At 46.5% G+C, this 12,366-nt stretch overlaps 1 protein-coding gene across 8 annotated transcripts in view; it reads left to right on the forward strand.

The window, feature by feature from the left end:
• ZC3H7B (zinc finger CCCH-type containing 7B) overlaps positions 1-12,366 on the forward strand; it is a 47,682-nt gene that overhangs the window by 27,037 nt on the left and 8,279 nt on the right. For all 8 annotated transcript variants that reach the window (XM_063396001.1, XM_063396002.1, XM_063396000.1 and 5 more), the window contains exons 14-17: positions 502-707; positions 3,396-3,496; positions 4,183-4,364; positions 7,903-7,988. In XM_063396001.1, the coding sequence (XP_063252071.1) occupies positions 502-707; positions 3,396-3,496; positions 4,183-4,364; positions 7,903-7,988 (575 nt within the window). The remainder of the gene's footprint in view (positions 1-501; positions 708-3,395; positions 3,497-4,182; positions 4,365-7,902; positions 7,989-12,366) is intronic.

A 12,366-nucleotide genomic window follows, 5' to 3' on the forward strand; every position in this document is an offset into this window, starting at 1 on the left:
CTGCTCCGCACAGTCGAGCACTCAGAGCTGCTCTACTGACATGGGATTTACTGAGAACCTGCCTCCTGTACATGTGCTCACATTAGTCCCACTCAACCCAATTGCCCCACGGCAGGGCTGTGGTTCTGCCAAGCTAAAATAGCTCCTTATTGCTAGACCTATGGAAGAACTTAATCTGTGTTGGCTTTAAAAGGAGTTAGTTAAGTCATGATCTGTCCCTGGCCAGGCACTGAATTAAAGCTGGCCTCTTGTTTTGAGATGGTTTCCCCCATAGCAGTGTTACTGGAGATTGCTGCCATTCAGTAGTTTGCATTAACTCCTGAATGATTTGATGGAGGTCAACTTGGGAGGACATGTCTTTTCCTTTTTCTTTTAGCTCTTGGTTTTCTTGCTCTTAGTTCCATGTGGAAGTGTGGGCAGTGGGAGAAGATGAGAGAGAGTTTAGTTTCTGACTGGGCCACCCTGCCTGTGTGGTGGTGTGTGCTGTTTGTTGCTTTGTAGATATGCTTAACAAGCAGGACTGTAAGTACGGGGATAACTGCACCTTCGCGTACCACCAGGAAGAGATCGACGTGTGGACGGAGGAGAGGAAGGGGACCCTCAACCGTGACCTTCTCTTTGACCCACTAGGTGGGATCAAGCAGAGCAGCCTCACAATTGCCAAGCTCCTCAAGGAACATCAGGGCATCTTCACCTTTCTCTGTGAGGTACAGAACTGCTGGGAGGGGACAGGCATCCACCATCTCTTCAGTATGTATCTGGACTGCTGATATATTGATAGTTGCCACCACAAAAATATGGTGGGATGACTTGCACAATGGGAGTGCTTGCAGTGGAGGTCTATAAACTCTTCAGGAGGGACAGATGAGGAAGGAGAGGCAGTGGGGGAGCCCTGTGTGTTAGGGAGTGTTTTGACTGTCTATAGTTTAACAATGATGATGATGATAGGATTGACTTGTTATAGGTAGGAATTGGGGGAAGGCCAACAAAATGGGAGTCTGTTACAGACCACCCAACCAGGGTGAAGAGGCAGACAAAATATTCTATAGGCAGATGGGATAAGTCTTGTTTGTTGGCCCTTTTTCTTGTGGGGGACTTCAACTTACCAGGTGTCTGCTGTAAGTACAATACAGCAGAGAGGAAACAGTCCAGGAGCTTCCTGGAGTGTGTGGAAGATAACTCCTGAGACAGCTGATGAGGGAGACAGCTAGGGAAGGCATCCACTGGATCTGGTGTTTGTGAACAGAGGTGGGTGATACAATGGTTGGAAGCCATGCTGGGCCCAGCGATTATGCAATGGTAGAGTATTCAGTCTTTGGTGAAATAAGGAGAGGGTTCAGCAGAACTGCCACCTTGCCACTTCACCTTCTGAAGGGCAGACTATAGCCTCTTTAGGAGACTGGTTGACAGAGTACATTGGGAGGCAGTCCTAAGGGAAAAGGAATCCAGGAATGTTGCACATTCTTCAGGAGGAAATCCTAAAGGTGTAGGAGCAGGCCACCTGTAACTGTGTGTCCTAGCCAGTGCCCCGCTCCCAGAAGGACAGTAAGCATCGTATACAGATGTGTAGGAGAAAGGAGGAGTTTTCCTCCTTAGCTCTGCAGCTGAACCAGGTGCTCACAGCCTCATAGGATCACCTGTCTCTTCCTCCATCTTGACGCTGAAATAAACAGGGCTAATGCCTTTATTAATATTCAGCTCTTTATTAGAGAGATCAGCTGAGTGGGGGAGCCTGACAGAGTTTTCCCACGCTGCTGTAGCAATCCAGAGGAACAGGAAGAGTCCAATTTCAGCACTCAGCTGCAGGCAGTAGGTGCAGAGTCTTTGTTCCCATGGGACCAGCTGGAAGTTCCCTCTGGTCAACCCTGAGGAGTCAGAGTGGTGCAGGTCTGTTGCTGAAGGGCAAAGTGGAAGACGTCAGCCCTTCACCCTAAAGGAAAAACCTCGAGTATTTTTTTCTGAATCAATCACTCGAGCTGGCCCAGTCCCACGCCAGTCAGATTCTCAGTAGATCGTGGCGAGTCCTCAAACCAGGCCGGGGGGTGCGTCCACTTCCTCCTTGGCCAGGGCACCATCCAGTTCCTCTCCGCTGCATCCAGGTCCCCATCCTGGGGTGCTTTTCCTCTCAAAGAACCCTCCCAAGATTCACAGGATCAGTTTTATTTGCATATGCATCCTTCCCAGTCCCTGCTCTTTCACACAGCTAGGGCATTCCTGCCACATTCCTGCCAAAAAAGGTAGTCACAGCAAAACAATAAAAGGGTCATTTAGACAGTAGTCGCCCTTTTTCACATTCTAATGATGTAGAAGAATGCCACACTGGCAGGGCAGCTGCCCCAAACTTGCTGGGGTGTCAGTGCTTTTTCGTCATCTCCTGCAAGGCTACATCTTGCCTAGCCAGGAGGGGGGCCAGCAGCTCTCTAGGAGCAGCAGCATCACCCCAGCTGTGGGATTCCCTGGAAAAACCCTTTTTTCTAAGAGGCTGAGTGACAGCATGAATTTCGATGGGGCGAGGGGGTTGCATTTTGAGCAATCACCTAACTAGTAACTCTTTTAATATGCTAATTCAGGAATGTAGGTGCTCCACATTCTTCTCTGTGGGAATGGGGTGACTGTCTTGCTAAGGGGCTCGGGACAGGGATGGAAAAACTCCTCCAACAGGGGGTTCACCCGTCCCTGGGAAACGATGGGGGTTTAGTGCTCCCCATTTGCTCTCTTCGTAGCCCGGCCGTTGTTCCCTCCAGCAGCGGCTGCACCTGTCAGGGCCGCAAGGCGTGGCTGCCTGGCGGCTGGTGTTCTGGAGGCATAACCCCGCCACATCCCAGGGCCACAGCAGCAACAGGGGCAGCCTTTGGAGCACTCACACCCACTGAGAATTCGTTCATAACAACATGTTGCTTTGAACTGTAATTTAGCCCCAGTTACTTTAGAAATCTGAATTCCATAATGCAACAAGTTCCCACTTGATGTATGTGCAGAGCTACTGAATCGGTCAGTTGAGAATTGCCTTATATAATCTTTAAACTTTGCAGCACAGAGTTCTCGGTGTTGGCAGTGCATGTAAAGGGATATGTTCTTTGCTGTGAAGTAGCTGTTCTTTTATTTCTCCCTTGGTTTTGTTCTGTTGGCTAACAGGGAAAGAGCATATGGCTCTGACCAAAATTTTTCCAATCACAATGGTAAATACTGTTGAGAATAAGCCAAAAAATGTTGTCTAGAATGCATGTCAGAGATTGACTTGCTTTATTTTAAAGCCACAAAGTTTTCACCACACTTCTTTCTAACTTTGAACATTAGAATAGACTTGCTTTGGTTCTTCCTCCTCCTCTAAGCAAAGTTGCTCTGGTTCACTGCTCTCTAAGATTTTCCCAGTATGCTAATTCTTCTCTTCTCAGATTTGCTTTGACAGCAAACCCCGGATTATCAGCAAAGGGACCAAGGACACACCATCTGTCTGCTCCAACCTTTCTGCAAAACACAGTTTCCATGACAACAAGTGAGTGAACAATTTTTTCTCCTGATGGGAACCATCTCTCACAAGTCCAGCCAGTTTAACTCCAGGGCTCTGGTCTTTTTCTTCCTTTCCTCCCTACAGGTTCCAATCATAGGACAGCTCAAATCCTGATAAATAGCACTATGGGCTTCAACCCTGCATGTTTGCTCGTGGTGCTGAGGGATTTGAGGCATCAGCAAAGCCCTTTGGAGTCAGTCTGTTAAGTTCTCCATTGACTTAATTTGCCTTTCAGTTTGGCCTTTACAGAAAGGTCAAAACAAAGATCCTCTAGCTCAGGAACCTGCTTCTGACTGTCTGGTAATGAATATTTAAGAAAACAAAAGTGTAACAAACATGTCAAATACAGTCATACAATTCCTTCTGGTTCCTGGCAACCTGAGACGTGAGGAGATGCTGAACCAGAGGAGTTGGTAACTTTGCTGCGTATTTTGAAATGTGTCTGATCTCTGAACTTAGGCAGAGCATCACCCATGTGCTGAGGGTGAAAATAACTACACAGGCTTGGTAGGGTGGGAGGGCAGGAGTTTGCTTTTCCTAGACGGAATCTGTCTCTTCTGGAGTTGATTTTCTTGTGTCCTTTGCCTGCCCAGTTAAATGTCTGGATGTCATATGTAAAGAGGAGGAGGTGGGGAGGGCTTGATCCTCTGGTGCTTTGTATTTTTCTGCAGGTGTCTGGTCCACATTGTGCGTTCCACCTCCCTGAAATATTCCAAGATACGTCAGTTCCAGGAGCACTTCCAGTTTGACGTGTGCCGACATGAGGTGCGTTATGGCTGCCTGCGTGAGGACAGCTGCCACTTTGCTCATAGTTTCATTGAGCTCAAAGTCTGGCTGCTGCAGCAATATTCAGGTGAGTGTGATTTGGCTGTTCTTGTGTTTACCTGAGTTTCTTCCAGTGTGTACCCAGGGCAGTTGAGAGGGGAAGAAGGTGATTTGGGAGTACTGAGAAGGTGTCACTCGCTCGTGCATATTACTTACTCCCTCCTCAGAGAGTAAGTAATTATTACTGCCTCCTCAGGGACACAAAAAAGAGGACCAAGGTGTTCTGTGAGGTGATTTAGCCCTTGTCCATTTCCAGGAACAGGGTTATTATAATTTGCAGAATAGAAAGCCTTTCCCTTGGGATCAGCTGAATAAATCAAAATTATAATTAGGTAGAACTGAATCCCAGGAGGTGTTTGGTGCTTAGATTTTGTACAAATAGTAGTTGGACCCCTGAGTGAACTTGTCTTGCAGTGAGAATGGCAGCATGCACAGGTGACAAAGCAGTTTGTTGTATAAAGAAGGCTATGGATCTCCAGTTTCTCAAAACAAATTCACCACCAGCAGGAACTTGCAAGATACCTGGTGTTTCCCAAAAAGCCTTTGATGACATGCCTCAGGAGAGGGTTTTACAGAGATTATACTCAGGGAAATCGTATAGTGACACTGCCACATCTGGAACTTTCAGTCCTATCTCTTTGTCTCTGTCTGATATATTGGAGGTTTTCTCTGTCTGCTGTCCTGTTGGCTGTGTAGATATTAGTCCACCCACAGTGCTACCTACATGTTTTTTCACCACTGGGTCTCATTTAGTGCAACACCCAGCCTGGTAATGGGAGTACTTCAGAGAGGAAATATACTATGGATGTTTCTCAACATTCTGTGATATCACAATTGATGTTCAGTGTAGTCCTTGGCCTTGTCTTCAGCTCATGAGGGACAGTAATGAACATGTAGCACACTGTGGCAAATGCCATCTTTAATCTTTCTGTTTGCCCTCATTTACTTGTGACCTCAGGAAATGAAAAAAAATACAGCTCTGGAGTTTCTAAGATAACACATTGCCTTTGAGTAATGGGTCACCATTGCTGCCCTACATGCTTGTGATACTACTCATTGTTCTCTGGGCAGTAATATTCAAGTACTTTGCTTTTTTCCCCATCCCATGGTAGGTCTCTTTTTGTTGTTTTGGTCTGGTTTTGTTATTTGAAAAGTTTTTTTGCTCCTTCTTCCTTCCCTTTGTGTTCTTTCCTCTTCATCCTGCAGAAGAAATAAACTGATTTTTTTTCTTGCCTTCTTGACTTGAAGAAATTATTTCAAAGGGAAAGCTTAGGAGATGAAACAAGCCATGAGTTAAGCTGCAGAGTGTGCTTGCTTCCACAATAGGACAGACATTATCATGTGGGTTTTTTTCTGCAGGGCTGTATACATGAGCCTGCTTTCCTTATGAGTTTGCCTCTCCGAAGTGTAGCCTTCATTATGGAAACTGAGATTATAGGTAGTTGTCGCCGTTCTGTGGGAATGCTTTAGCTTTGGAGCAGGAAGTTTCGTTTGGGAACTATTTGCTCAGCAAGAATAGGAAGAAAGCAGCTTACATTTGAAACACTTCACAGCCATTTGAAAATCTACAGAGCTTTTGGCTTTGTTTATGGGGATAAAGGATTGTATTAGTGGAGTAAAGATTCCCAGTATCTGAAAATTGGACATTCAGGACTGTTTTCTTGTTCACTGTGGCTTTTCACAGACATCTCTTGCTATCTTCTTCCACCAGTGGTAATAACAGACTCTTCATCTTCACTAATTATGTTGCAAAAGATGCTGAAATATTATAAGTCATCAACCCATGAGCCTTTTGGTTCCCAGCTCATTTCTTTGTGATGGTTCATGGTTTGAAAAGCTAGTAGATTGGAAACCATCCTTTCACATTTGAGAGGGTTTTTCTTTCCCAGCCACCACATTTCTAGACTGTGTTGTTGAGATAGTTCAGAATTCTGGAACTAGAAGAAGGCAGTCACAAGAACTACATTTGAAATTCAGTCTTCTGACAAGACCTTTGGTTCTGCACCCTAAGGATCACAGGTGTGTGGAATGGAGAAGGTAGGAGCTGCTCCAGCCCCTTCCCTGCCAGGTCCAGTGCAGCATGTTAACTTTTTATTGTGGTTTTCCCAGCTTTAGAGCTTTTGTCCCCAAAATACAAATCATCATTGTATCTGACCCTGGAATACTTGTACATGGAAGAGGGAGTTGCAATTTTTCTAACTCTACACCATTTCTTCTGAGATTAATGGTTAAGAGGTAGAATATTCACCAACAGCTCTGACCTGTGAGCAGTACCAGCTATGCAGTAGCTGCCATTTTGAAGAACTGAGCAAATGTTCTTGAAAAATGGTGACTTTTTTGAGCACTTTCCATCCTGTTTAAGGCCAGTGCAAATGGCAGTAGTGTTGTCTGATGGGGACATGAACAGCCAATATCACAGACAGGAAAACTGAGGTCAGGGTTGCTGTGACTTACCCAAGCTACACGCAGCCCAAGATGAGATGAAAACTTTGGTGGCCCTTAAGCTGTGGAACATGCTGTCTCCCAGATCAATGATTGTATTTATGTAATACTCCTGGGGAACACCTCACTTCAGTAATAAAAGCTGTAGGCATCAGCAAAGCAATCAAAATAGCAGTGTCTGTGTCCTGGGGATGCTGCATCAAGGCCATCCTCAGCAACCCCTTGTTGCAATCAGATGCCCGTGCAAGGTATTTGCTTCAGTTTGGTTTGACAGCTGCCTTGGGTCTTTAGAGTACTTAATAACTTGAATGCCCATCTAGCTGGCTGGTGCTGACAGAGGCTATTCCCTCACCACTTGAGCTGGTCAGGAGTTAATTCTTTAGATAAGATCTGACCAATCCTTTTTCTCCTTGTCTGATGTTGTATTTCTGATATCTGAGACCTTGCAGATCTTTCCTTCCTGGTTATTTACAGCTGTCCTTAGGTGGTTTTGCACTGCTGATATTTCCTTGCTGCCTTGGGTGGGCTTGGTGTCTCTATGTGTTGAATTTCAGCTTTCCTCTTTGCCTATTGATTGATGGGGAGCCATCTCAACTTGAAGGTGTAACAGGCTAATTAATCCCAGCAGGTAATAGGTGAGAATTCTGGGGTCTTGGAGATGGTAAATGTCTCAGTGTGTATTTGTGATCTTCCAAGCTAGAAGCAAAAACTCCATATACAGTAGATCAATAGTAACAAAGCATTGCCTTTAGGACCTTGGTAGAATTGATAAGGGGTTGGGGGATAGCCTTGGTCAAGCTCTTGACTATTGTGAAGAATTATTGACTTGGAAGCAGTGTCTGGGTCCTTTGCAGACTGCCTGAGCAGAAAGGCAAGTCTAAACAAGCCCAGGAGACCAAACTCTCCTCCTTTTGTTTGGCTTATGTAATCCCTTCCTTAGCAAGTTCTTAGCAAGTTCTGTGGTGGGTTCTGTCACAACTCAGTCCTGACATTACCAGGGGGACCGTTGGAAGCTCTCAGCTACTCAGGGGTTACTATGCCCAAACTAAAAAGTCCTGCAACCCCTCCCTCTCTTCTCTTGGCCAAAGGAGTGTAGCTCAATTCTGTCTCCTTTTTGTTCCCAGGAATGACCCATGAAGATATTGTGCAGGAGTCTAAGAAGTACTGGCAGCAGATGGAGGCACATGCCAGCAAACCAGCCAACAGCATGGTAAATAACGTCCATCTAGAGCTTGGAGCCAGATTTTGCTCCCAATGGTTCCAGTTCTTTCTCTCTTTTCCTCCCACTAATGTGCCTGACGGGCCTCAGGCAGACCAGGCTGGCCATTGAGAAGAGCTGAGAGCTTTCCTGGTTGCAGTGCTGGTGTTGAGCTTTGTGCTTTGTTTTGCAGTGTTATTATCTGCTCTATTCCCTGCTATGGTGAAGCCTTCAGGCCACCGAGGGCAATACACACGAGAATGGTGTTTCCTGTGACACCTTGCTGGTGAAACTGCGAGATTTTGGGGCAGTGGCCACACAGTGGGGACCAAATGTGTCCTACTGCCCTTTAGTGGCCAAGGAACGGTAGAGCAGTTTGAAGGACTTAAAAGGAATAATTCATGACCTATAGGACTGATCTAAACACAGGAGTGGGTGGAACTGGCAGGCCAGCTGCTGTTGAGGCTGACAGACCTTAGTGGTGCTTTACCAGGAGGAGGCTGGGAGCTTTGCCTTTCTTTTGCCACCAGTCTCTCAGTGTGCACCGTCCAGCACTGCCAAGAGTGTACCAGGGTAGTGTGAGAGGGGTTACAAGCAAAGGGCTCTTAGTTTACTTTCCTCTGTCTTGTTGGCTATGGGCAGTGCTGTATCACCCTTTTTTTCTTTACCCCAGAGGGGATTTATGTACTGTAGGAGCAGAGCCCATCCAGTGAGGACAATTTTCCACCTAGTCCTGAGGTTGAACTAAAGCAGTTTTTGCCATTAGAACGGGAGAATTGTGAGGAAAGTGGTGTAAATCCTTTTTGTTCCCACTTGACAGCTTTCTTTAACCTTGGCAAACCTGAGCTTGCCATCCATTGGCCTGTGCCTTACTGTCCAAGCAAGAGTGTTTCATTTTTGTGTGGGATCTGTCACCCAGGAGTTCCTCTGCAGCGACCAGTGCTGAGTACAGTCTGTGAGCACCCTGTGGAGAAGGTGTTTTATAGGAGAGGAATCTGAGTCATGCATGTGATGTTTAGCCACTGTTTTTTGTCTTGGTTGTGGACCAACAGATGTGTTCTAAAGGCTTTAGGGCACTGATGCTGGGGAAGCATGTGTGGGAAAGTCTGATGGGCATAGCTTAACCTAACAGAAAAGATGCAGGTGACTGCACTGACACTTGCAGTGGGCTCTGTGTCCACCTATGCACTGGTTATGCTGCATGAGATGGATTCATCTTCAAGGGGATGCTCAGCAATAAACCCGTGCAGCTGTTGTCTGAAACGATTGGATGAGAGGAATGGGAAGCAGTGGTCCAGAATAACCAAGGTCTCTAGTTCTCAGAACTCTCTGACTTGCTTAGAGAATATGTTCTAGCATCTCAGGAAGCTGAGCAGGACAAGTTTCCACATACTGTATTATATGAGAAGTGATGATTTGAATGGTCCCTGCAACCAGAGCTGTCTGTGATCTCTTTCTGCCTGCTGTGGGGACAGAGGCAGTGGCCTGCATCTCCACATGGGAGGAAACTAAATGTGAATTTGCAGCAGTTTCTGACAGCCAACTGGATTTATATCAGGAATCCCTGCTCCTTATGTGCCTTGCCCCAAGAGCACAGTCCAGAGATTGGTTTTGTCCTGCCTGCTGTGAATGTACCTGCATTTTCAAGAAAGCTCTGTCTTGTCATTCTCTGTGCGTAATGAGGGGATTTAAAAAAAGATAAGTAGACAGCTGTTTTCTGTTGGAATCCAGGACATCCCTCTGGTTGCCTTGGAGGGTTTGGAGACCAGACAGGGTCGTCTGGGATCTGTACAAGGGGGTCAACCAGCCTCACACAGAGCCCAGGAGGGTACTGCTTTTTATCCCTGGCCATGGGAGTGAATGCCCACATTGTACGAAGAATCACAAGCCAAGAGAATTCGAAATAAGTAGTAGTTAGTTTATCACAGAGTGTGAATGTAGAATCTAGGATTTTTAGTATATGGGTTTGAAGAGGAAAGATGGAGGAATTGAGGAGTGGTCCTGTCCTCCTTGTTTTTGTTCTTATCTCCCATTTTCTGCTGAGTTGGATCACAAGGATTGGTTTAGAGTAGAAATGACATGTTAACATAGGTGGTAAGTATTGGTAAAATTTTGTAAATAAAAAGTAAGTTTTGGACAGTGGTTGGGTCAGGGAAACCATACATAAAGTCCAGGACCCTCTGATCCGCCCAGTCTGCCGCGTGTCTTGCTCTACTGGGGACACCTTGCAGAGCTGAGAAAGAACTAAGAGATAATGAAAGAATAAACAACCTTGGAAACACGGACTGGCAGGCTCTGTTTGTCTTCTTTGGCTCTGGCGCGGGACCTTTCAGGCAAGAAAAGCTCGAAAACTCTACATACCTCAGGGAACAGCAACCCCGACATGAATCTCAGGGAAAAGCAACCCTGAGAGTTTTACTATAAGCCTTGCAGCTTCAAATTCATCTTTGTCTGGAGGTGCTGCTGCTGGAAGAATAAGCTGTACAGCAGACATGGTCAGAGCATGTCCTCTGAAGCACATGGGATCTGGATGCTAAGTGAAGGTTCCATTTCTGGCTGCTGGGGCTTGCAGGGGGCAGAGGATTAGGAAGTGAAATGCCAGAGCCTGCTACATCAGGGGATGGGCAGAGAGCTACAGTTTCTGGGCCCTGTGGGCAGTGCTAGGCTAATGACCAGTGGCAAAGTCTGGCTGTGCCCCACAAAGGCCTATCACAGAGCTGGACTGCACCCACCACCCTTCCAGGTGCAGAGGCAAAGCAGCAGCTGTGTTGGTACAGTGAGAAAATGCCTACCAGCATTTCTCACTGTAGCTGTCTGTAAGGATTGGCAGCCTGGCACTGGCACTGTGCAGGGAGACAGTCAAGTCAGTCAGATGCATGTGTTTGCAGTAGGACACCATGGCTTTGGCAACAGCATGTCTTCAGCCAGAGGGCTCTGCTTTGGGATGAGACTCTGGCTTGCTGCCGAAGACCCTGCAGGCAGGACTAGCTATCTTTTGAGAGATGTTTACTTTTTCATTGTTTTCTCCTGTCTGAGCAGGCTAACATGACTCAGTTTTCTCAGCATCCTTCCAGCTTTCAAAGGTGGCTGCCTGGCAAAGACAACTTCCCAGAAGTGCTGTAAAAACAGACTCTCCTTCCCACCATCCTGTGTGATCCACTCTCACTCCAATGCCCTCTGGTCAGTGGAAGCAAAGTTACTTTGGAGGATTTTGCTGCAGTTTTGTCACAGCTGCCAGCTGGACAGCACCCGGGGGTGTCCAGTTGTGGGGAAAAGAGGCAGGCAGCATGCAGGGGCCCAGTAGCTGTGACAGTGAAGGTCAGGAGGCTTAGCAAGAAATGAAAAATGAAGATACACTGCTTGCCAAGCATCTTCCGGGAATCTTGCACTTGGCCTCACAAATTTGGCTTCACAGCAGCTGCTGTAGGGGTAAACCCAGTGGCAGATGGAAGAGGCAGTCAGCAGAAGGAGCTGTTGTAGGGAGCTGGGTGTCCTCTAATCGCATCCCTGCAAACTGAGGGGTTATAGCCGTCATTTTTTCTGGTTTTCAAGAGCTGTCTTGGTTTTATTCCACTAGCCAGCACCAGAACCCCCATGAAAGCTGACTGCAGAATTATCAATTTAAGCATGGAGTGGGAAAAAAGGTCTCCATTAAGGAGTACTTGCACCTAAGTAGTGCTCACTCAGGTGGCTGAGTAACCTGGGCTGCTCATAGAGTCCCTGAGGCATGTGGCTCCTCCAGAGAACATTTAGTATCGCTGAGAGGAGTTCTTAGAGGTGGGAAACATAAGTGGCCATGCAGGGTCTGTTGCTTTCTGCAAAAGCACGAAGTGGAGAACTGTCCTGCCAGAGAGTCATATTTATTTGGTTGCCATGGTGCATACCTAGCACTATATTGTCTGGTTTCATAGCAAGGGGTGGTGCCATATCCCACGGCACTTTTGCCTGGCTTCCTCTGCTAGAGACTCATGTGATATAATTTCCACACTGTTGGTTATCAGCAGCCTGCCAGGTATGTGTCTTGCCTTTACAAATACAGTCATGTAACATTAACAGCAGCCACTTTGATTTTTTACTTGGCTCCTAATCCCCTGGGAGCATACACGCCCACTGGATTGACCAGCAGTGTGCATGACTCAGATGAAGACATCCACGGGGCTTCTTTTGGTTAAGAATTTGTGGAAAAAGCAGCCCAAATTACTGGAACTACCTGAGAGATATTTTCTTACTCTCTAATCTCTTGTCTCTTCTGGAGACACTCAGTGTTTAGTTTTGCTGGGTCAGTAGGTTTGAGCAAAGCTTCCTGGCTGTGCTGAGAGATATGTCACCAGCAGGATAGCATGAGACTGATAAAAGGGAATATGCCAGCAGTGCCATTTTGTTACTATAG

Source organism: Prinia subflava, chromosome 4, assembly GCF_021018805.1.
Source record: "Prinia subflava isolate CZ2003 ecotype Zambia chromosome 4, Cam_Psub_1.2, whole genome shotgun sequence".
NCBI lineage: Eukaryota > Metazoa > Chordata > Aves > Passeriformes > Cisticolidae > Prinia > Prinia subflava.